The sequence below is a fragment of the Mytilus californianus genome, unplaced genomic scaffold (assembly GCF_021869535.1).
Source record: "Mytilus californianus isolate M0D057914Y unplaced genomic scaffold, xbMytCali1.0.p SCAF_8, whole genome shotgun sequence".
Taxonomy (NCBI): Eukaryota; Metazoa; Mollusca; class Bivalvia; order Mytilida; family Mytilidae; genus Mytilus; species Mytilus californianus.
Window position 1 is genome coordinate 14,926,343 of NW_026262734.1, and position 26,820 is coordinate 14,953,162.

General features: G+C 34.0%; 1 protein-coding gene across 1 annotated transcript in view; it reads right to left on the minus strand.

Moving 5' to 3' along the window:
* The window catches only part of LOC127712505 (uncharacterized), a 151,818-nt gene that overhangs the window by 17,808 nt on the left and 107,190 nt on the right, over nt 1-26,820 (minus strand). The window contains exons 2-6 of the mRNA XM_052218981.1: nt 11,021-11,155; nt 10,420-10,589; nt 6,842-6,947; nt 4,227-4,327; nt 3,626-3,787 (exon numbers count right to left, since the gene is read on the minus strand). Coding sequence (XP_052074941.1) covers nt 3,626-3,787; nt 4,227-4,327; nt 6,842-6,947; nt 10,420-10,589; nt 11,021-11,153 — 672 coding nt within the window. The 5' untranslated portion in view covers nt 11,154-11,155. The remainder of the gene's footprint in view (nt 1-3,625; nt 3,788-4,226; nt 4,328-6,841; nt 6,948-10,419; nt 10,590-11,020; nt 11,156-26,820) is intronic.

Consider the following 26,820-nt stretch of genomic DNA (forward strand, 5'->3'; position numbering starts at 1 on the left):
ATGGAGGTCTGGAGCTGGCATGTCAGTTACTGCTAGTAGTCCTTTGTTAATTTATGTATCATTGTCATTTTGATTAGTTTCTTCTGTTACCTATTCTGACATCGGACTCGGACTTCTTTTAAACTGAGTTTTACTGTGCATATTGCTGTGTGTTTGTTTATTCTTCATTGGCTAGAGGTATAGGGGGAGGGTTGAGATCTCACAAAACATGTTTAACCTTGCTGCCTGTCCCAAGTCAAGAGCCTCTGGTCTTTGTTAGTCTTGTATGTTTTTTTAATTTTAGTTCATTTATATGTTTCGGAGTTTAGTGTGACGTCCATTTTCATTGAACCAATACACATATTTGTTTATGGGACAGCTAAAGCCCGCCTTCGATTGCGGGATTTTCTCGCTGTGTTGAAGACCCATTGGTGGCCTTGTGCTGTTTTCTGCTCATTGGTCGGTTTGTTGTCTCTCTGACACATTCCCGATTTCCATTCTCTATTATAACAATTGCTGGCGGTCAGCTAATAATGTTACTTCCAACAATAAAAAATTCCATAAAAATTTGCACTTACAAAAATACAGCCGGATGTATAAAAATGACGTCAATATTTTGGTAATATAATAAATACTGCATGCTTACACAAGCGTAATATACAAATTGCGGTTGATTTTCTATTACCCGCTATTTGACATTATAAGAACAATCAATAATTTTCATTATTCCCAAAACATTCCGTATATTTTCCAAATATGTATGAGAAATGTCCTTCCTGTGACACATTCCTTCAAATTCTATACCACATGATATCATGATACACTTGCAATCAAAACTTACTTTACCGTCCATTAGCAATTGTAACGTAGAAAACATACGATACTTTTGCAATCAAAACTTACTAGTAACTTAGAAAAACATATGATACACTTGCAATCAAAACTTAATTTTCCGTCCATCAATAATAGTAACTTAGAAAACATATGATATATTTGCAATAAAAAAATTACTTTTCCGTCTATCCACAATAGTAATTTAGAAAACATATGATACACTTGCAATAAAAACTTACTTTTCCGTCCATCCACTAAAGTAACTTAGAAAACATATGATAGATACACTTGCAACAAAAACTTAATTTTCCGTCCATCCACAATAGTAACTAGGAAAACATATGATACACTTGCAACAAAAACTTAATTTTCCGTCCATCAACAACAGTAACTTAGAAAACATATGATACACTTGCAACAAAAACTTACTTTTCCGTCCATCAACAACAGTAACTTATAGGTTGCACTTTGTAAATACAGCTGTTTCTCAAGCCACGCCTCTTTTGGGGAGATATGTAATATTCATAGATATTTTGTTTTGTTTACGTACTAGTTCCCAGATATGATCTCTTTGTTTCATCTCATGGAGACATAACCTGGGAATGTTACCAGTATAAAAACACGTAGTAGCGGTAAAAACTGAAATCTGAGGAAGACCCAAAGTGAAGGTAGGGGTGGTACAGAATTTTAGTATAAGTCTAAACTCTTAGAAGTTCGGGGCATATAAATGTTGAAAATATGCCGCACAGCCCTATGTTTTGACCTTTGAATAAAAAAAGTTGTGCATATCAACTTTCCGTTCTTGGATATAATTTTTTACGAAACTTCATAGTAAAAGTGGCGGAGTTTTAGCCGTAAAGGGAGTTCTTATGGGAAATTGCATTGTCTATATTTACAGAAGTGCAACCTATATTGGGTGAAAAAAGAGAACACATAGAATTTCACCAAATCTGGTTTATCTCAGAGATTTAAATGAAATTAACTCAAATACAAAGTTTAATAAATATTTTATGAAAATTGAGAAAATCCTGGGCCTTAATTATGATGACTCAGCATAAATTCAGTTTACAGTATGCATAGTTTACTTAAAGCCATGAATGCAAAATTAATTCATAATATATGCATATTTGTAATTTAAATTGTTTAGAAGTGCTTATATTTACTCTTCGCGGATATTGAAACTCATAGATTCTTGATAATTATTGTTGTTGGGGTGTTTTTGTCCTGTTGATAACCCAAAAGTAAGCCGTAACACCTGAATTATCTTTTTTGTGACAGAGGCAAAAAAAAAAATACAAGCTAGAAATACAAAAGTACCTCAATAAAAATAACAATAGTGTGTTCTATCCTAGATATGTACTTAATATTCCATATTCACAGAAACAGCAGAATAATTTTGCAAATTTGAGGCCCCAGTGGCAAAAAACAGAGAAAAATGCCTACCCCCTGGGTCATAAAACAGATAATTTAACCTGTAAATGCTATGATTTCATTATTTTAAAGGTCTTTTGTATAGAAAACAATGATTGTGCTTAGAAGTTATGCAAAAAACAGATATTGACAGTCAGTTCTATAAAACCTTTAGTGAATTCATACATCAGACTGGTAACTTCATACATACAACTTTTGCAAATATGGCTTTGTTTAAACATTTCTAGTTCATATATTAGCTAAATTATGTTAGATATATGGTTAGAGATGATATTGTTGTGACAAGATTTCCAAACTGACCATTTGAGGCAGAAATTGCGAACTATTATTGACAAATAGGCATACAGTAAGAAGTGAACTGGAGACAGAGGCAGGATTGGATACTTTATATAATCTTGAATGTTGGAAGGATTAACTTCTAAACTTTACATTCATAGAATTCTGAAATGCTTTCAATTTGTTATCAGAATAGTTGCAAACAGGTTCTAGTCATTTTATGTCAGTAAACATGCACAATGGGTAAGCTGACAATAATTAAAGTCTTGTTTTCAAATTCTTTAAAAATTGAAACAGGGGTGGGGGTATAAAATGTACTGTAAAAGAAAAGTTAAAGTATATGCAATGATTTCTTTAAGGCTATAATATTGATAAATAAGTATTGTTGTGAGAAAAGTGTTTTTCAAGAGTTTTCTATTTGAATAAATGTTAGTATAGGTTGCACTTTGTAAATACAGCTGTTTCTCAAGCCACGCCTCTTTTGGGGAGATATATAATATACATAGATATTTTGTTTTGTGTACGTACTGGTTCACAGATATGATCTCTACGTTTCATCTCATAGAGACATAACCTGGGAATGTTACCAGTATAAAAACACGTGGTAGCGGTGAAAATTTAAATCTGAGGAAGACCCAAAGTGAAGGTAGGGGTAGTACAGAATTTGAGTATAAGTTTAAACTCTAAGAAGTTCGGGGCATATAAATGTTGAATATGTGCCACACAGCCCTTTGTTTTGACCTTTGAATAAAAAAGTAGTGCATGTCAACTTTCCGTTCTAGGATATAATTGTTTACGAAACTTCATAGTAAAAGTGGCAGAGTTTTAGACGTAAAGGGAGTTCTTATGGGAAATTGCATTGTCTATATTTACAGAAGTGCAACCTAGAAAACATATGATACACTTGCAAGCAAAACTTAATTTTCCGTCCATAAAAATAGTAACCTAGAAAACATATGATACACTTGCAATCAAAACTTAATTTTCCGTCTATATAAATAGTAACATAGAAAACATATGATACACTTTCAACAAAAACTAACTTTTCCGTCCATCAACAACAGTAACGTAGAAAACATATGATACACTTGCAATAAAAACTTACTTTTCCGTCCATCAACAATAGTAACTTAGAAAACATATGATACACTTGACTAGATGGTTGATGTATTGTAGCTATTATAGTTTTGTTGTACTGGGTGACATAGTTCTTTAGCTGGATCATCAGTTTATGTGCTGTAGTAGAGTCCAGTCCGGATGTAGGCTCCTGTAAATTGAGAAAAGATTGTACAGAATCAACTTGTATTAAGGGATTAAACACATGTTTTCTATACAGGTCGTTGAATGTAAACTGGGCCGATAAACTCACTTTTAGTCTGTCCTAGTTGTCTTTCGATTGTAATTTTTAGAATACATCATGCGTAGATTTTTCTGACGAATTGTTTTACAGTTTGTAATGCCGGGGCCTTTCGTAGATTTCTTCATGGTATGGTTTTTGCTCATTGTTTACGTCCCAGAGTTGTAGACAATCTCGTCTTTTGGTCTCTGGTAAATAATAATTTCATTGGCGATCATGCCACACCTCCTTATTGATATGATAAGTATTTTATTGAGATTAACCATCGAATTATCCAAATTTTTATTTCAATATCTTGAGCAAAAAGAGTTGAATTATTGCGAATGTGGGGTTTATATAGTCTTCTTACATCAATCAGCATAATATCAGGATCTGTCAGAAATTCACATGCTATATTTGCTCTCTTCTTTTCACCACCGGACAATCCACGGACAAAAAAGTCACCGATAACTGTAACGATAGACATTGTATATAAAATCTTATATTATTATTAAATGGTGTAATATCATTCAATGGTGCTATACTTTGAACATCGGGGGTTCACATGTTAAAAAATATGATCATCCCTGGAATCCTCCCGTCCGGCTGTAATATTCTTTTCACAACAATCGTCTTTCATTGTACGGGATGAATGAATACACCCCCACATCCGGTCAAACTGGGTACTTTAAATCCACATCCGGTTTAACGTTTTTGCCACGCTTTTCATCAATAATACTGGACAATACGAGAGACAACATCAATCACATGCAAACAACTTTATGATGTTTCTCAAGGGGGACTGCTGCAAGGCAAAATGTATGCCCTACCCAATATGTCCTCATTTCCTAGTCGCATTCAAAATTTCCCGCCATTCATCCCGTTCGACCTATCTAGCAGAACATTCCTATAATATTAAATGTTAGTTTGTTTTTGTTATCAATGTGCATGACATAATTGTCACCGGTGGTTAAACAATTAACCACCAATCAATCATGTAATAGAACGTTCGGTACGTGTGAACGCATAAGGTAGCTCGCTCTAAGTTTACACGATGATATAAAAGATAGTATTAATCACGATAAAAAAAAATGTCATGTATTCTTATCTCTTTGAAATAATCTTTAGTCAATACTAATTTCTTATGGCCAGTAATGTTTATCAGTATATAAAGTTACTTAATTATGTAGTTATTCTTTTTGAATTTGAGACGTTATTTTTGTAAAGGAAGTTTGTTTTCCTTTTGTTGAAAACGTTTGAAATTGCAGTTAATGAACAATGTCTTGTGTTTTAATGTTATTGGGTTGCTTTCTCATTGACAGCTACATGTACAATGCTAGGAATTTGTCTTATTCTTATTGATTTGTATAACAGTTGATAAGCGTTTACATTTGTTGTATATCAAGGCATCTTTAATTCATTTCCTATTATCTTGTAATTCACAATACATTTAATGTGTCAGGACTTATTTACACCCTAAACGTGTTAGGTTACATTTTGTTATTTGTCCACTACATGTACTTATATTATACTGGAGTGAACTATCCCGGCTAATCCTGCATTATGATAGGTTACCTTGACAGAGTACATGAGCCCATGTAGTCTGTAAACAAAGATCAGAAGATCTGATTGGTAATTTATGTTGAAATCGGGTCACTCCAGTTTAATAATATAGCCATATTTGGTCTTCACATGGTGATATGGGCTCATATTCCCTGTCAGTGCCCTATCTCTACTTTGCCTAGCGGCCCAGGAGATATAAATCATTGATAGGGAATATAAGCTTATATCCCCTTTTAAGATCCCGAATAACATATAATGATCAATGTATGGTTATTTAACATGTTCAATATTTCTAAGTCTTCTTTGTAATCAATTATCCTTAATATGTTTTATTAATAGGCTTACAAATGCTCTAAGTTAACTCGAATCAATGCGTTATCTAATTTCTCTTTACAAAATGACCATTACCTAACTACCTTTGGTGTTAGCAACGTTATTCGATATTTGAAAGGTTATTATTTGCAAGTTCGCGGTTCTGTTTGGATATGCCAACGAGAGAGAACTTGGTTATTTGGCTTGAATTTTTAGGTTTATGCCACTGTTACGTTTTATATTATTGGACTTGATTAAATAATTTGTTTGTGTTTATTGTATTGAACAACTAACTGTTTGTGAATGAAACGTGACCTTGAATTCCATTTATGAAATCAAAACCCAATATTTCATATATTTGTACCGTACAATCTAGTAAATTGTTTATCTGGTCGTGTGTTTTATTACACTGACAGCATTACTACGTGAATCAAACGATAGTTTACAGCATGTGCATAATCCCCACCGACGGGCTAGGATCTCTCTCAAAGTCATCCTGGTAATTTTATAGGAAAACCTGAGAATTTATTACTATTACCTGTGACATATATCTTTGGCAATATGAATGTGATAACTTTTGTTGTTGTCAAAAAATATCACGTACAGGATTTGACCTACATTACACATGTTATTTCACTTTATTTTAAAAAGAAAGAAAGAACATAAAACATGCAAACTATTTTTGTAACAGTCAGGTGCATCTACAACTATAAATCTAATTAGTACAGTCTGTTGCACATTACTTGTCATGTTGTCATACCTTTTAATTATTTATTTGTTTCACTATGTATTGAAATTAATCTATGCAACTTTTATATCTTTTTGTCAGTTTTTCCTTGTTTTTTAAGGGTCTTTTTTTTTATCAGAAATACAATTTTTACAGTTACTCAGATAACTCCGGGGTTATTAGTTCTTTTAATTTAGGTTCCCGTACTTTATGGTTTTGTTTTAAAGATTCAAAATTTGTTATTCCTTTTGACCTTCAATCTTTCATAACACGTCTTTCGGTATCAATAAAGTACAGGCCAGGTGAATTACAAATGAACCCTAGAATTCTGGTCTGTCATTTTACATTGCGTACCCTTCATTATATTTGTTTACAATATTCACCTGTATGTAGACATTTCTTCAGATCCAAAGCCTGTACTATATCATCTATCCTGGTTTGTTTGTCCTTCAACGACACTGACTCAGCAATACGAATCATTGCAGTGAACTAACAATATTAAAGAAGATTGATAAATAAACTGTTGACACAGAGATATGTCTCGCCTTTTCGTTATGTTGATAGTAAAATGAAAATGTTGAAATTTAAATAGCAATACTTTAACATGTAAGTTATGCAAAATTTTCATGGTCAATGAATGAATCAAGGCAAAACATCTCCATGGAAATGAGATGCGCCAATACTAATATATATGCATAACAAATATCAGTGACCTACCACTATTTGTTCCCCATAAACTGACCAAATCACAAACTTATACATGTTAACTTAGCAAATGTTTCAAAGTCAATAAACCATGACTGAAGGGGTGGGGTCAAAAAATCTCCATGGAAATGATATGTGCCAGGGCTAATACATATGCATACCAAATATCATTGACCTACCACTAGTAGTTCCCCATAAACTGACCTAATCACAAACTAATACATTGTTGCCTACGCCGACGCCGGAAACAGCATACATTTGTACCTATGTCTCACTGTTTTCCTTTGTCAAGGTGAGACAAATATATATATATATACCATATTTTCCGCAAGTTTATTGTTTTCTGTTTGGTAATAAATTAATAATAAGATCTATTTTGTTACATCGTGTGATCCGTTTATTTGGCAATCGCCAATGGCAGTCAACAGGGTTTAAGAACATCAGTTGTTCGACCTGCTAGTCAAATGCGTTTTGTTAAAATATACTTTTTCACTCATTTGGTCTTTTGGAAAATGTTGTTTGTGCTGTATTTAGACCCCTCTACCAAGAAATTTGTTTTGCATGCACACGTATAAGAAATTGCGGTTTTTATCCAACGCAATCATAGGTTTGAACGTTGTTTTCAATTTAGACTTGTTTATATTTTTTCGTTTGGGCTTGTATTATATTTGCCTTCGGGTTTATATGATCCGTTCATCCTATTTTGACTCTTTCAAAATTCAAGAGTCTATCCTAAATTGAGGAAAATTATGGCCTTCCAAATACCGTTTCGATTCCTTGCATCACTGAAGAGTCATTAATTGTCGAAATCCGGATATGGTGTACTAACTTTTGCACCTCATGTTTGCGGTATACCATCTTTTCCGCAAGTTTATTGTTTTCTGTTTGGTAATAAATTAATAATAAGATCTATTTTGTTACATCTTGTGATCCGTTTATTTGGCAATCGCCAATGGCAGTCAGCAGGGCTTAAGAACATCAGTTGTTCGACCTGCTAGTCAAATGCATTTTGTTAAAATATACCTTTTCACTCATTTGGTCATTTGGAAAATATTGTTTGTGCTGTATTTAGACCCCTCTACCAAGAAATTTGTTTTGCATGCACACGTATAAGAAATTGCGGTTTTTATCCAACGCAATCATAGGTTTGAACGTTGTTTTCAATTTAGACTTGTTTATATTTTTTCGTTTGGGCTTGTATTATATTTGCCTTCGGGTTTATATGATCCGTTCATCCTATTTTGACTCTTTCAAAATTTAAGAGTCTATCCTAAATTGAGGAAAATTATGGCCTTCCAAATACCGTTTCGATCCCTTACATCACTGAAGAGACATTAATTGTCGAAATCCGGATATGGTGTACAAATTTTTGCACCTCATGTTTGCGGTATACCATATTTTCCGCAAGTTTATTGTTTTCTGTGTGGTAATAAATTAATAATAAGATCTATTTTGTTACATCTTGTGATCCGTTTATTTGGCAATCGTCAATGGCAGTCAGCAGGGTTTAAGAACATCAGTTTTTCTACCTGCTTGTCAAATGCGTTTTGTTAAAATATACTTTTTCACTCATTTGGTCTTTTGGAAAATGTTGTTTGTGCTGTATTTAGACCCCTCTACCAAGAAATTTGTTTTTGCATGAACACGAATAAAATATGCGGTTTTTATCCAACGCAATCATAGGTTTGAACGTTGTTTTCAATTTAGACTTGTATATATATACATGTATATAAATAGTGTGCGTATCATAAACGTTTTCGTAATTTCAGTAACTGCGAGCAATATTTGACAGGTACGGTATTGTTTATTGTTTTGCTACCTCTTGTGGTTTTGTGATATATTTTTAGTGGTATTCTAGGGTTCTTTTTCTGTAATAAATGTTGTATGACAATCTTTTCTGTAATCAATATTGTATGACGTTCTTTTCTGTAATTAATGTTGTATGACGTTCTTTTCTGTAAGTAATGTTGTATTACGTTCTTTTCTGTAATTAATGTTGTATAACGCTCTTTTCTGTAGTTAATATTGTATGACGCTCTTTTCTGTAATTAGTGTTGTATGACGTTCTTTTCTGTATTTAATGTTGTGTGACGTTCTTTTCTGTAATAAGTGTTGTAAGACTTTCTTTTCTGTATCTTTGAATATTCCACCGATCGATATTGACGATTTATACTTCGTACAAACATGTTTGATGGTATCATGGTTTTGCTCATTATTGAGGGTCATTCGGTAACATGAAGTTTGTTTTAAATCATCGTCCATTTGACACTAGTGAAATAGAAGTCTCATTGGCAATCATCTCCTTCCTTTTATATTAACCCGATACCTGTCTTCATGAGCCTCTTCAGTGGTTGTCTCATAGGCAATCATCTCGGAGACTCCTTCCTTTTATATTAACCCCACTACCTGTCTTAAAGAGCCTCGTCAGTGGTTGTCTCATAGGCAATAATCTCCTCGGATCCCTTTTATATTAATCTCACTACCTGTCTTCAGGAGCCTCGTCATTGGTTGTCTCATAGGCAATCATCTCCTCCCTTTTATATTAACCCCACTACCTGTCTTCAGGAGCCTCGTCATTGGTTGTCTCATAGGGAATCATCTCCTCCCTTTGATATTAACCCCACTACCTGTCTTGAGGATCAATGGTTGCCTTGAGTCTGGTGCTAATGGCAAATCTTTGACTTGGAACGATTTGGAGCATTGAATAGGCACTAGTCTTGTCTGGTTCGATATGTTGCTGGTTATTTATATAGACCAAACATTTCCTTTTACTCATATCAAGTATCTTAAAAGTGTAACGTACGATACAAAGTAAGCAGTATCCTTCCTTAACTGATGCAAATATAGATACTTTATCGAACTTATTCTAGTTACATGAAATAGCAGTACTTGCAATAATAAGATGTATTAAGTATGATATAGTATTATCATCAATTTGACAATATGCTAAAAGAAGAAAAGAAAACGCCAAAAACAAACCAAAGTCCGAAAAACACTGACTAGTTATCAGAAAACAAGATTGAAAAGCACGAACTCAACAAGTAACCACAGGTGAACCCAGGTGTTCTAGAAGAAAGTTCTGATCCACAATCCTTTTGAAAATATGTGAAAATAAAAAAGTATGAAATCCAAAGCGCTTTTCCCAATATCCCTCGATCAGTGAAGTTTCGGAATACCAGTGGATCCTATAAGAGTTAGGGAATTTGGTTTCCACCAATGAGATGTAAATCTCCCCCTCCCCTTTCCTCTGACTTACATATAATGTTTCATATAGAGTTAAACTAGGCATGAACACATCGTCTTGTAACACGTAGCCAAGTCGACGTCTCAGATGTTTATTGAAATATTGTCCATTCATAGTTATCTCCCCTGATGTTGACTGAACTCTTCCAGCAATAGCGTTCAGAAGCGTCGTTTTCCCAGAACCTAAATAAAAACAATTTGAGTTGGATTTTTCTTTATTACTGGTACTTCTATACAATACCTGTCACAGATTTTTTTTTATATACAATATTGTATTTGTATTTGATTCATATTTGTTTTTCGCTGATATTCTCTCCAGTGATTACACAATAAACAATAAACAAAAAGAAAAAAACAGTATAAATAAAAAAAAAAAAGAAAAAAAAACATAATTCATATCGTTATTTTTCAACAAAACTGAAATTCCCACCCGTAATATTCTGATCAAACGTTTTTGGAAATATTTTGATTAAACATGCCTTTAGTCTAAAATGTCTGTAGGTATCTTTTCCACCGAGATTTTTGTTGATGAACTGATTATGTATTTTCGAAATATGGTATCAAATGGAGTATTGGTCAAAATATTATGCACGATTGATTAATCGAAATTTTACCTGTAGGGCCCATAATGGCCAGAAGGTCTCCACTTTGCGCCCCTGTGTTAACTCCATAAAGAATGTGCTTTGTCTTCACAGAAACAACAAGGTTCCGAACAACTAATTGTGATGAGGATGATTTCGTCTTCATTTCTGTAACAATCAAATAGCAAAGAGGAACGTTCAATAAAGTCACTTCTTGTTTCCCTGAAATCAATAATCAAAATATGTTATGGATCTATCTAGATTTTACCTTTAATCTTCCTGCAGTCAACGAAAAGCTGCTCAAAACTGTCTTGTTTTGACATCTACCCATCGAAAACTCAATTGCAAGCAACATCCGAGTCCGAGATATTTTGCAACAATGTATTATGTTAAACTGTTGCATAAAAAAACTACATATCTACAATTCTACCCAGAACTACATATCAACTATGACGTAAATGGCGTGAGTGACGTCAACAATGTCATTCTGAACTGTAGTAACCAACCTTTACCCTTTACCATCGTATTCATTTAAAGAATTTAAATTTTTCTAACAATTTCTTCAACATAAAATTTATCATATCTACAATTCTCAATTTATACCCAGCACGAAATTCTGCGTGTACACGAATATCAATCTTTTATTTGCGATAAACAAACAAACAAACAAAAAATAAAAGTCTTACAAACAAATTGAAACAGATTTATGAACACTGTCCAGTTATTTGCATGGTATAATATTGTTTTTTTCTTCATAATGACGTTGAACCATTGCAGTGCATGCATATCTGTAGGACTCACATCCATGGCGGGTACCAGAAATATGGCAGATTCCCAATCATTGGTAAACATGACATCATGACATCCCAAATCTATGGTGGGTTCCAGATATATTGCAGATTCCCAATCATTGGTAAACATGACATCATCACATCCCAAATCTATGACAGATTTTTTGAAAATCCAAATCTACGGCAAATTTTCTAGTGACCTAATATATGACGGATTTTCTCGTTTCGAAATCAATGGTAAGATATGAATGCGGCACCCGTCGCGATGTCCAAAGGTAACGGAAAAGCCGGTAGTAAGTAAAAGTCAGTATTAGAAAAACTGATTAGAAGAAAGACAACGGGAGCATATTCATAACCATTTGTGAAATGGACATTCCATATTGGTCAACCAAATCGTGATGGCGACCATGATATTTCCTTAGTGTGGAAGTGATACATTGTATACACTGAAACAAACTTTAGAATTGAAATGATGTGCCCCAGGAGAATTAGCATTACCAACTATGTGCCCCAGGAGAATAAGCATTACCTACTCTGTGTAAGGTACCTGTTTAACCCAGTCATTTAACCAACTAGTCAAAATGAAAGTCTATTAACAAAACAAAATGCAGTTTGAATAAAAAGGATTAAACAATTTGCCTTTTTACGTGTTTATTTGGGCGTAAATAAACTTTTTTAACTGATTTATGTCAAAGTGGTATCCTGTGATTTCATCCCTCACTTTATATACTTTGCCTGCCATATATACTATAATATTAACTATAGTTTCTTTCCTAAAATTTTCGCTTCTAAAACAAAAACACCGCTTAATTCATCAGATTGATACAAAGCAGAAAATGCACCCACCTTACACACGGCTGTATTATATATCATTCGAAAGCTAATTTTCTGTACTTTCTGTTTTGTCCGGTCGTAAAAAAATCGTACGGTGCATTTTCTGTTAAATCAAGGTCAAAGGTCATGAAAAAACATTCCAATTTTTGCGATTACTAAACAAAAAGCTATTTTCTAATTCTTGTACCATAAAATTTTTCAAAAGATCATATGCACTCTTTATAACATAATACATTATTTCCAAATCAAACAAAAAATAAGATGTTATATGCGCAATATTTCCCGAAAATTGAAATTCATCACAAATCCTAAAAAATGTAAAATTGTTCCAAAAGCAAAATATATCTTGGGGGATCGATATTTGTATGCTAAAAAAATAGATAAATAATATGTTTTAGGTCAAAGAATATTTGTTTTGTAATTTTAAGATGCAATTATTAATTATTGTTCATAGAACAGCCTTCTATTGAAGTGTTTGCAGTTGCCCAAAAATCTGCCATCTGCAAATAGCGATCATTTTGTTATTCTATGTTAAGATAGCACATCGCTAATTGTCAATATCAGGGAGGAGAATGATTTTCCATAATAAAAGAAGGGGTATTTAAAGTTCGAAAAGAATATATACGAGCTAATTGAGGTAAAAATATGTTTTTTACGAAGTCAAACTTGTTTACTTTTTTTTAATCATGTTTAAATGCAAACATGACTTTGCGACTAAATCGTAGGCAACATTGAAATAAGTAACCTTGTTTAGAAACACTTGGTTGTCTAAAGCGGGATGTAAACGAACTACATATAATGCTGCTGCTTCTTATTTAGTTTAAAATGGTGTGAGACATATTAAATGTGTTTAGAAGTTTAATCTCTTTAATTATTTGAATAAAAGATGCTTCTATATATCTTTATTCTCACAAACCAAATTTCAAAGGTATAGAGATAGGATTGAGTATTTTCAACATAAGCTTTTAAAATACCAATGCAGGTCATTGTGTATGTAAAACACTATAAGCAGTTGTGAAATAAAAAAATGAAAAAGTTGAATACCTTCCTGACCTCATAAAATCATTCGCTGTTTTAGGCAGTGATCGTTTTCATGCTGTGCTGTGTTTTGTGGACTGTTGTTCGTCTCTTGGACTTTAATTTTATTTTGTTCATGGTTTTAATTAAGTTTATTTGATTCATGGTTTGAGATGTTGATTGTCCCTTTGGTATTATTTCACTTTAAAGATATTAACATGCAGTAATGAAAATCGGCAAAAAAATCGCCTCAAAGTAATGTGAAGAAGATTGACGCAATAAGACAAATATCCGCGAAAATAACTTAATTTGCTCACGGTGATATATAAATAGAGCCAAATCGTTATCATGATACATTTAACTACAATGATCTACAATTTTTAAAACTTTTACTACTTGAAGAGTGACGAAATATGTCAAAGGGACATCAAACTCATAATTGAAAACGAACTGACAAAGCCGGGCAAAATACGAACAAGACAAGCAACAGTATACAAAACACAACATATAAAACTACATATTGAGTAATACAAACCCCCCAAAAATATTTGGGGTGAACTCAGGGGCTCCAAAAGGGTGAGCAGATTATGTTCCACATGTGACACCTGTCTTGTGGCTCGTGTAATTCCTACCTCGGTGCCAAGCCTTATTCGGTAGGTGACATTCAAGGCAAAAATGACGGTATTTTGGTTACGTCGATTGGAACTTATCAGTCGTCATCTGGCAAAACAGATATTTCATAATTGTCAACCAACTCGAAGTGGCGTCATAAAATTTTCAAAGGGATGATTCCAACCATGTTCAAACCACCATTTTTCTTCAAATGTCCTGTACCAAGTCAGGCTTAAGGCAGTTGGTATCCAATAATCTGTTTCTTTGTATGTTAATGTTTGTTTTTGTAGCAGTTCAGTGTTTCTGTTATTCCGTTGTGTTCCTCTTATAGTTGATGCGTTTCCCACGGTTTTGGTTTGTGACCCGGATTTGTTTCAGTTACTAGTAAATCGATTGATGACTATTGAATAGCGGTATACTATAGTTGCCTTTATTTAATATCTTCATTGTGAGCAGTTACACACTATCACGACAATCGTGAAAGTAAATGCAAGCTCTGGAATAGTGTATTAACTTGGAGATATATACTCTACAAGAAGATGCCGCGAAATCGCGTTACAATTAGGCAAGTATTTAAATAAAGAGTTTTATTTAATTTTGCGGGCAGTACGTCGACTGAGCATGCAAAGACAAATTTAGGAAATGCAAAATCCCACATTTATACGTCATATCATAAATATTCCGACTTGTTATTGTTTCAGAGGAGTTGAGGCTCAATGAAATCGGTCTCCTCCTTTAATAGTATAGATATGCAGGTGTTGCTATAATGTTGCTACATAGAAATGAAAAGTTTATAATTGGTTAGTAAGGAGTGTTTTTATGGGTTGATTTATGCTCATCTCTTTTGTCGTAAAACTTGTTCTCAACCAACCCTCATCGTCGATTTCAAGATAAGTGGTAGAGTAAACTATATCTGTTGAGTCTTTTTTTTTTTAATTTCAATGGAAAATACGAGTCCAACATTGTGACAAATTTGGCACTATTCAGCGAGATGACATCATCTATATAGTGGAAAGTGAAGTTTCAAGATAATGGTAGCTTCTTTTCAGTCGTCATCAGAAGCTCTTGCATAAAGTCATCCTCGTATGAAAAATGAACTAGTCATTCAAGCTATTCAGAAAGTCTAGTTGTAACTAGAATCGTTGCGTATTAATGGATTTTTTTCTTCAAAATTATTCTTATTTGATGAATTAATGCATTTAAACAATGAACAACGCAATTTAAGCAATCAAGAAGTCAAGTTTTATAATGTGTTACTGGTTTTTAAATTCTTTTAAATTTCAATTTTCATCAATTTATTTTTTATTTATTTTTGTCTAAATTTTCAATTTATTTTTATGGTTCACATTAAATAAATAAAACTTAAGGTCTTTTCACTACATCAATATTTATAATGAAGCTACAAATCAAACAATTAGAAAAGTCAAAATATGTTTACTTCAGTCTGGTAGTTACAATGCAGATTGCAATCTCTTAGTTTCGCCCCCTTTATTTCAAGCAATAGTATGATTCAGACACATATTTTTTTACTTTAAATTTTTCAGATTCTTAAGAATTTGTTTATTAAATCTTATATTGACCACATACAATGTTTAAATAGGAAGAAATGCTTAAAAGCTGTTTTTTTTCGCAGATGGTGGTATTTTGGGCAACTGCATGAGTTGTTGTGATTTGCTATTTGATTAGAAGTAAGCATAATTTTAGGAAATTTATGACGTCAAAAACTTCTTTGATAGTTATTACAAGATTTTACTTAGTTTTAAGTGATAAGCAGTTGCATCAGAAAGAAAAATTTGGGTTTTCACACATTTTGTTAACTTTTACTCGAATTTCAGGAAACATGTGCTGTCTATCAAAAACCCGTTTTAAATATTTTAAAATGCATTTGATTAATGACCGTTAATCTCTCTGCTAAAAGTTTAAATGGTTTGCATATGTTAATTTAGTATATAAAAGTCATATTATGCAATCAAGCTGAAATCTCAGAAAATATGCACTTATTCGTCCTTGGCCTTTGATCTTGATTTGACGGAAATTGCACCGTACGATTTTTTTACGACCGGGCAAAACAGATAGTACAGATGTGTAGCTTTCAAATGATATATAATTTAGCCGTGTGTTAGGTGGGTGCATTAAAATTTTAATTTTATGGTTAAAGTCACTCGCCTATTGTACCTCAGACTAATATATCCATCAGCACACATCCAACATCCAATGGATTTAGTGTAAAGAAGTCATTAACAGTCAGAGAAAAACAGGACCTTGTACAATGCCAAATATAGGTATCGACAGATTGCATGAATGTGCATATGTGTTGATATACATTAATATTTAGTATGGTTTTGATAACAAAATCGTCGTTTTTGTCGTAATTTTTTGTAGAACTTCTCGTGAAAAACTTAAATATCTAAATCTAGGAAAGGACAGTTATTGTTGTAAATATTTGATTTATATAAAGTAAATTCCTTTGGGTAAATTACGGCAGTATATTTAAAGAACTCTTAATTATTTAACGAAAACATATCATTAAGATAATGGTAAGTGTTGTTCAATTTATCATTGAAATGGAATTTAGACGGGTCTTTACTGAGTTTGGCCATACACTGTGATTCATAACAGTACAGTAACAAGTCTGTTATTAAATGGGCACAATTGGTGCTCATAGGAATACTTACAACCTGTCGATAAATTGTATTGCCGAAACGTAAATAAATGTTGTCAAGGAGACAATTTACAGCTTTAATCATCTCATCACACCTCCAGTAAGAATATCTATCATGTTTGCCTTTCACATTAGAGAAAAAGGCTTTATACATGTATGAGTTGCAGCAAATAAATTTGCAATTAAATTTTTCAAACGACCATTTAATTAAATAGGAAAACTTTAGTTTAATGAGATTGTGTGGAAGTGTAGTATAACGAGTGGAAAAGTCAATACTGTCAACCCCAAGGCTCAATATATGGACCTATTTTATTTCAATTTTATAATTTATGTTAATGATTGCTACTATATATTCAGTCATTTTGTTTAGATATGTATACATGTGTCAACGTTGTCCACATCTGCAAAAAGTGCTGATTGTTGTACAACAAAATGATATTTATAATGTTGAAAATTGTGTAATGAAATGAATTGAAAATTAAACACTTAAAATGAAGATCTATGATTATTGGATCTAGACAAAACCTAGTTATATGTCAAGTTATATTGAGACAGTTGTATCGGCATGGTAAAGAGGGGAGTTTGTTTCGGGATGTATAAATACGCAGCCACGATCGGTCTGAATGTGAATATTAAATCCGATGCCTCGTGAAAGAGGGAGGAGGGGTATAGGGTACCTGCTCGAGTCAAAATTTCTGCTTTTATCCAATAAATACTCTTTTGTCTAGTGAAAGTCAAAACTTCAGCCACATATCGTTCAACCTACAAGTACTTTGCAGAACCTTCCTATTGGATGTATTTTTCATTTCTTCAAGTCCTAAATGTGCATTAAAAGGAGGGGGGCATTAGCTGTCAATTTCATCTTCACCGATTTGACTCAAATTCTCATATTTGATTTATAACATACCAAAACGTATATCCAAATTATAAAAAGTCTAAAATAAACAATTTACGATGCACGGACTCGATGATATGTATCAGCATTTAGTGTTTATTTTAGTCTTAACACCATCTAATTAACCACCGAGGTGACCTCCGAAGACTGGCGACGGTCATATAACCCGATATAAACATAAACATAGATATAAATAGATAGCGAACTCGTGCAATTGGATTTTTCTAGGTCTGTTTGATTTCATATTATAGGTTTAAAACATATGTTCATAATCGTTTTTACCTGTATAAGAATGAGTTTTTGTAGATCGAATCAGTCAACCAAATGGTTTGCCCTTGTTTCACTTCCAATGTTGACATTCTTTTCTTTTTAATAGCCGAACACGCCTAGTTCATGTGTAACCCATCTCTAGCTAAAGGGTTCAATTGAAGTTCGCATGAATACGGATTCATTGAGGTCAAATTATTCACTTGCAATCGAATAATTCATTAGCGATGTTTCTTTGCTTATTTTGACCAAACTGAACCAAACTGGATGCTAAAAGCGAATTATTATATCACTATTTCACTTTCATTAATGATTGAACAAAAATAAAAAAAACATATTTAGTTTTTTTCAACATCTCGTAGCTAATGCCCCTTTAAATATATTAGGCACTGGGTGTGACTTTAATCACACAAGTAATCATGTAAATCATATTTCCGAAGAATCAATGTATGGCAAATATAAACATGATGATTGTACTTCAAGAGAAAAACGTTTTTGTTAATTTGTACACAAGTTATTGCTGTCTTTTGTTGTTTTTGGAGTAAATGTAATTTACTTTGACCTATAGTGGTTTACTTTTACACATTGTGACTTGGATGGAGAGTTGTCTCATTGGCACTCATACCACATCTTCTTATATCTATTTATAGTGCTTAATTTTTCAACAGCGAATTAAATATCAAACTGTTTAATTTGTTTACAAATCAAATAACAATCTTGTATCCACAAATATGCAAATTCAAGAAAGAAAAAAAAACGATTTACAAGTTCCCAGACATAAAATAAATTTTATGAAAAAAGTTTCTTTTTTTGGCTTGCACCCAGGAAATGATATTATTACATGATCATCAATTAAACACTGTGTGCACCTATGTCAAGTTGATCTGTATGGTGTATATTTGAATATGATGTATGATGTTTGTCATGTTATAAAGATGTATAAAGATGTATATAATATTTGAAATGTTTTTATGTCGGGATTGTTTATAGCCGACTATACAGTATGGGGTTTTCTCATTTCTGAAGGCCGTACGGTTGCCTATAATTGCTTTCATCCACTTCATTTGAACTTTGGTGGATAGTTGTCTCATTGGCAATCATACCACATCTCCTTCTTCTTGTATAGAGGAAATAAGTCTGTAACTTTTTATGACCACACATATAGGTTATCCAGTGTACACGATGTGTCACAAGTCTTGTGTCCGAACAAACTTTTGGTTTTACTCCAGTGTATAGTTCTTTCTTTAAGGTTTTATTTACCTGTATTTACCTGTATTATTGGCGCAAATGACATGTTTTATTTTGGCGCAAATGAAAGATTATTTTGGCGCAAATGAAATGCCAATTGGCGTTAAAGCAAAGCACCGGTTTTTATATGTCTTAGACCGTGTTCACACAAAGTGTTAGTTACATTCAATGAACACCGTTTTTCACATAACATTTGTTCTCTACATCGGTTTTAATTATCTGTTCATGAGAAGTGTCACAGGAGTAAACTAGAGGTAATTTAAATGTGCATTGCATATAGTGCAGCGCCAATTTAAATACAAGTTGCTTATTTTAAGAGTTTAATGGATGGACTTACAGTTGAAAATCAACATAAGGCGTACGTTTAACAAGTTTTATTTAAGCAACTTTTCAAGAGCGTAATTTCAACGATTTTTTTTTATTACTTATCATAAAGGAATTCCGATAAAATTGTCAAAAGTATGTAACCATTATGATGGAGGACCCCCTTCTGACTTTTGACTACAATTTTATACAAGAGTGCACACGCTGAAATGTCTCGCCTTCTTAACTAACCATTGATATTATGTTGATAGCACTAAATATAAAGCTTTACTACAACTATCACATAAACTTAATATGATCCAAGAAAATGACGTCGAGGTCATATAAACCAAACGAGAAATACATGTACACCTTACAATCATTCAATACACTAAATATAGTTGACCTATTGCTTATAGTTTCTAAGAAACAGATTTAACCAAGAAAACTAAACATTGACCAATGAACCATATAAATGAGTTCAAGGTCAGATGAACCATGCCAGGCAGACATGTACATCTTACAATCCTTCCATACAACAAATATAGTTGACCTATTACTTATAGTTTAAGAAAAACAGACCAAAACACAAAAACTTAACACTGAGCAATGAACCATGAAAATGAGGTCACGGTCAAATAAAACCTGCGAGACTGACATGTACATCATAAAATAAATATAGTTGACTTATTGCATATAGTATTAGAAAAAAAGACCAAAACTCAAAAACTTAACTTTGACCACTGAACCATGAAAATGAGGTCAAGGTCAGATGAAATCTGCAAGCTTGACATGTACACATTACAATCATTCCATACACCAAATATAGTAGACCTATTGCATACAGTATAAGAAAAACAGACCAAAACACAAAAACATAACTATAACCACTGAACCATGAAAATGAGGTCAAGGTCAGATGACACCTGCCAGTTGGACATGTACACCTTACAATCCTTCCAAACACTAAATAATACTAGACCTATTGCTTATAGTATCCGAGATATGGACTTGACCACCAAAACTTAACCTTGTTCACTGATCCATGAAATGAGGTCGAGGTCAAGTGAAAATTGTCTGACAGGCATGAGGACCTTGCAAGGTACGCACATTCCAAATATAGTTATCCTATTACTCATAATAAGAGATAAATTAACATTACAAAAAATATTAACTTTTTTTTCAAGTAGTCACTGAACCATGAAAATGAGGTCAAGGACAATGGACATGTGACAGATGGAAACTTCGTAACATAAGGCATCTATATACAAAGTATAAGCATCCAGGGCTTCCACCTTCTAAAATATAAAGCTTTTAAGAAGTTGGTTAACGCCGACACCGGATTACTATCCCTATGTCGAGCTTTCTACGACAAAAGTCGCAGGCTCGACAAAAATCTGGAACACTTTGATACAGACATTAATCGAAGGGCATTATATTTATTTTCAAAACAAGACCAAAATCTGCATGAGGTAGGTCGGCCCATTATTTTTTTAATTTACTCTACTTGTCACCGTACTAAGTTGATTCAATTGTACATTTGTAGCAATTAGACACAGAAGACACAGAGCAATTCATCACTGAGCACTGTGTGTGAGAGGAGGGGGAAGGGGTTAAGATAATTGTTTGATTCAAAAAGAGAGACGAAAGATGCCAAAGGGACATTAAAACTCATAAGTGGAAAATAAACTGACAACGCCATTGCAAAAAACGAATAAAAAAAAAGACAAAAGACAAACAACAGTATACAAAACACAACATAGAAAACTAAAGACTGAGCAATACGAATTAAACCCATCAAAAACAGGGGATGATATCAGGTGCTCTGGAAGAGTAAGCATATCTCTACAAACTTAACACTGCTGCTGGGGTTGTTAAATGTAGACTAGCTTTTAATTTTGAAAACTGTCTGGTTTGTCATTCCAGAGTTAAGGGACTTTTAACAGTCATATTTGATGTAGTATTTATACGCCTAAGAGTATCCTCAAGCATGTTTTTTTCTTCTGCAGAGCCGTTTTATTTTCTTTTGATTAAACAAACGCTTTCTGAATATCCCATTTTATTCTTGTAATAATTTCAAAATGCACAATATGGGCGTATCATGCGCTCTTGGCGCAGCTGCTTATTTGCTTGGTTTTGAAATAAATATAGTTCACAGTCAAAATTTCCTGAAATCTATAAATCTTACAGCTGCAGGCCAGGTCACAGTTTGATATAATTATCATTTTTTTTATTTTTGTGTTGTCATATATTTTTCATAATATCGTCTTTTTTTCAATTTTTCGTTTGTTTATTAGATTGTACATTAATTTTGCTAAGGAATACGACATACTGGTGTTAGAACCTCTAAGTATACACATGAATGACACTGATCATTTTAAAATTGGTCCTTTTGTGAAAAAGAAAAACCTTTTATGTTATCAAATTTCCTGAGGAAGTTATAATAATAGCTTTGGTACACATGCGTAATTCATTAACTTGATCTCATACACATATATCATTCATTTAAATTCATTCAATATAATCACTCAATAGTGCTTATGTTTTCTGTATACTAATATTAGTCGATAAGTAAAACTTTTAAACCAGAACCTTAGAGGTAGTACCGAAAACAAAGGTTACTAAGCAGATGGCCCTTACAGGGACCAACGGTCTGACAGCATTGCCAGCGACTTGGTGGCATTAACAGAAAGTACTTTTTTTTTGTAGTTCCTTTTAATGTGCATCGCACTTTTTTTTTTTTTATCTTTATTCAATTATTCAACTTTTATATACAATAGATAAATTACATATTACACAAAAATATCACAAGACAATGTTTTAAAGTATAATGACATATATATCATCAACACAATAATCAAAAATTAAATGCTATGACACCTTTCGTCTCTTGCACTAGAATATTGTTCTTTAAAAAGTGTTTCTCAAAAACATTTCTCATACATCTTACTCCACACAAATATTCATACAGGTAAGTTATATAATGTTTTACAGTGTATTTAAAAAGTCTGATAAGATCAACATTACTGTTTAAATTTTTAAGTAAGTTCCTTCTTCTGAAGATACAATATCTCGCTATAGATAAATGTATTTATCAAAGTTGTACAAAAATCGAACATGTAAAAATGTTGTTTGTTTATAGTTGACTAATGTTTGGTTAATTATAGTAAGGTCGGTTCGATTGGGATATTGAGTTCATGCACGAGTGAACTCATGTGGTTTAAAGTCATTCGAGCCATTGCAGTCAAAGTGTACAGTAGCATTTTATTAGTTTATCTTCAACTTGTACTTTTCGTAATATGGCAAGTTCTGAACGTGAAGAAAATCACCTTTATGATATTATGATACTGACATAACAATGAAGATATGGTAACCAAAATTGCAGACATACAATGAACAATTTTAACCAGTATTTATATAGTACAATTGATAGCCTTAAGATGGAACTTCTGGAAGACGCGACGAATAAATCAGAAACCTTGTTTATAAACAGCTTAAATCAAGACTTTCTTATAAGTTTAAGTTACAGTAAGCATGTTCAGCACGAATTTAATTCTGAAATTGATTATATAGTATCCAGGATCAAACGTGCAGCCGAGCGTGATGAATATTCTAAAGTCGTGGATATTAGCTATGACCTTATGGAGAAAATTCTTAAGCGGAACAAGTGTATTAAGATCGCTGACAAGTCACCAGCAGAATGGGATACAGTCAAAGAATACCTATCAGACGAGCTTGCTTAGGATTCCGAGAATGAGAAGAAAATTAGGTCTGCTGTAACACGGACCTTGACGACCAAGTAGCACAAGGAACAAGAGCGTTTTAAAGATCAAGGTGATAAGTATTGTTTACATCATGTATTGTTTTTCATTATATTGAATTTAAAATTTATTATAAAAATGAACGTTTAGGTTGTAATTCAGTACATGTCATTTGATTATGAAAAAGAATCCCTCTTCATGATCTGTTTAGGGAAATGAGAAGAACATATATAAGTATTTGAAAGTTAATGCTACACATTCATTTGTTTTAGACATGATTGATTATGGTTCTTATATCCAGTTTATCACAGTTCCGCCAGTTATACTGTTATATTTAACAAGAAATATTTAATAATGCTGAATTTGTTTCAGAAGCTAATTCAGAGAAAGGAATTGGACTATAAATTTTTTTTTTTTTGGTTTTGTTTATCCTTGTTCAGAGTTCTGACATGCGCAGGTTATATAATGTATAGTTGTCATGAGCTGTAGCTAAACTATAATACAGTTACCAAGAGTTTCATTTTGATTATTGTTGCTTAATTACCACTGGGAATGATACTAGTAGATTTCTTTAGGGTTTATTACTTTCTGAGTATGTATTTGTTTTAATCACTGGGCTGATTGATTGTTAAAATTACTGCATGTGTTGGTAAAAATTTTGAAACCACGTGCTCCTGACTGGTTGTCTTGATACTAAGTGACTGGTTGTCATTGAAGCCACTGTGCTGATTTTATTGAAGCCGTTGACTGGTTATTATTGAAGTTTATGTACTGATTGTTATTGAAGCTACTTGACTATTGTTATTGAAGTCACTGGACTGGTTGTTTTTGAAGCCATTGGACTGGTTGTCATTGATGCCAATGGGCATGTTGTAATTGAAGGCACTGGACTGATAGTTATTTAAGCCTCTGGGCTGTTATCATTAAATACACTAGACAGGTTGTTATTGAAGCCACTGGACTGGATGTTATTGAAGGCACTGGACATGCTGTATTGACGGCACTATACTGATATTATATTAAGCCTATGGGCATTAAATCCACTGGACAGGTTGTTATGCAAGTCACTGGAAAGGTTGTTATTGAAGTCACTGGAAAGGTTGTTATTATATCCACTGGACTGGTTGTTATTGAAGGCACTGGACTGATAGTTATATTAAGCCTCTGGGCTGTTTATCATTAAATCCACTGGACATGTTGTTTTTGAAGTCACTGGATGGTTGTTATTGAAGCCGCTGGACTAGTTGTTAATGAAGCCACTGGGCATGTCGTAAATAAAAGCCACTTGGCTGATAGTTATTTAAACCGCTGGGCATGTTGTTATTGAAGCTTATGGGCACGTTGTTGTTGAAGCGACTGGACTGGTTGTTGTTGACGCAACTGGGCAGGGTGTTGAAGTCACTGGGCGTGTTGTTATTGAAGACACTGGGCAAGTTGTAAGTTAAACCACTGGGCTGATAGTTAATTAAGCCACTGGGCATGTTGTTATTGACGCCGCTGGGCATGTTGTTATTGACGCCACTGGGCATGTTGTTATTGACATCACTGGGCAGATTTTTATTAATGCTAATGGGCAGGATGCTGTTGAAACCAATGGGCATGTCGTAATTTAAGCCATGGGCTGGTAGTTATTAGTCCACTGGGCATGTTGTTACAGACGCCACTGGGTGTGTTGTTGTTTTTGACGCCACTGGGCGTGTTTGTTTGTAAGCCACTGGGCAGGTTGTTATTGACGCCACTGGGCAGGTTGTTATAGACGCCACTGGGCAGGTTGTTATTGATGCCACTGGGCAGGTTGTTATCGACGCCATTAGTCGTGTTGTTAGTGAAGCCACTGGGTGTGTTGTAATGGAGGCCACTGGGCAGGTTGTTTGTAGGGCACTGGGCATGTTGTTATTGACGCCACTGGGCAGGTTGTTACAGACGCCACTGGGCGTGTTGTTATTGACACCATGGGGCGTGTTTATTTGTAAAGCCAATGGGCATGTTGTTATTGACGCCACTGAGCAGATTGTTATACACCTCACTGGGCAGGTTGTTATAGCGCCACTGTGCGTGTTGTTATTGAAGCCACTGGGCAGGTTGTTTGTGAAGCCACTGGGCATGTTGTTTGTAAAGCCACTGGGCAGGTTGTTATTGACGCAACTGGGCGTGTTGTTTATTGAAGCCATTGGGCAGGTTGTTGTAGACGCCACTGGGCGTGTTGTTATTGAAGCCATTAGGCAGGTTGTTTGTTAAGCCACTGGGCATGTTGTTATTGACTCCACGAGGCAGGTTGTTATAGACGCAACTGGGCGTGTTGTTATTGAAGCCATTGGGCTGGTCGCTTGTAAAGCATTGGGCAGTTTATTGTTGAAGACACTTGGCTGGTTGTTATTGACGCCAATGGACAGGCAGGTTGTTGAAGCCACTGGGTGTGTTATTGAAGACACTGGGCCAGTTGTAGTTAAAGCCACTGGACTGATAGTTTAATAAGCCACTGGGCATGATATTATTGACGCAATTGGGCAGAGTTTTTTATCAATGCCCTAGGGCAGGATGTTAGTGAAGCCACTAGACATGCGTAATTAAAGTTATAGGCTGATAGTTATTTAAGCCAATGGGCATGTCATTAATGCCACTGAGCAGGTTGGTATTGAAGCCACATAGCAGGTTGTTTTTTAAAGCCACTTGGCAGGTTGTTAGTGAAGACACTGAGCAGGTTGTTATTGACACCAGTGAAAAGTATGTTGTGAAAAACACTTGACCTGTTGTTGTTGAAGCCACTTGGCATGTCGTAAATAATTAAGCCACTGGGCTGATAGTTACAGTTATTGACGCCACTGGGCATGTTGTTATTGACGCCACTGGGCATGTTGTTATTGGCGCAACTGGGCATGTTGTTTTTTGAAGATACTGGGCTTGTAGTTATTGAAGACTCTGGGCTGGTTGTTGTTGAAGACATTGAGCTGGGTGTTGAGGACACTGGGCTAGTAGATGTTGAAGACACTTGCAGTGACTTGACTGTTTGTTGATGAAGCCACTGAGCAGGTTGTTATTGCAGACACTTGGCTGGTAGTTATTCAAGACACTGGGCAGGTTGTTGTTAAAGACACTGGGCATGTTATTGTTGGAAACTATGTGCAGGTTGTTGTTGAAGACACTCGTTAGGTTGTTGTTGAAGCCTCTAGGCATGTTGTTATTGAAGACACTGTGCTGGTTGTTGTTGAAGACATTGGGCAGGTTGTTATTTAAGCCACTGGACTTGTTGTTATTGAATACACTGAGCTGGTTGTTGTTGAAAATTCTGGGCTGGTTGTTGTTGAAGACACTGGGCCTGTTTTTGTATAAGCCACTGGGTAGGTTTGTTATTAAAGACACTGGGCTGGTTGTCGTTGAAAACACTTGCATGTTGTTATTAATGGTACTTGGCTGGTTGTTGTTGAAGGCACTGGGTAGGTTGT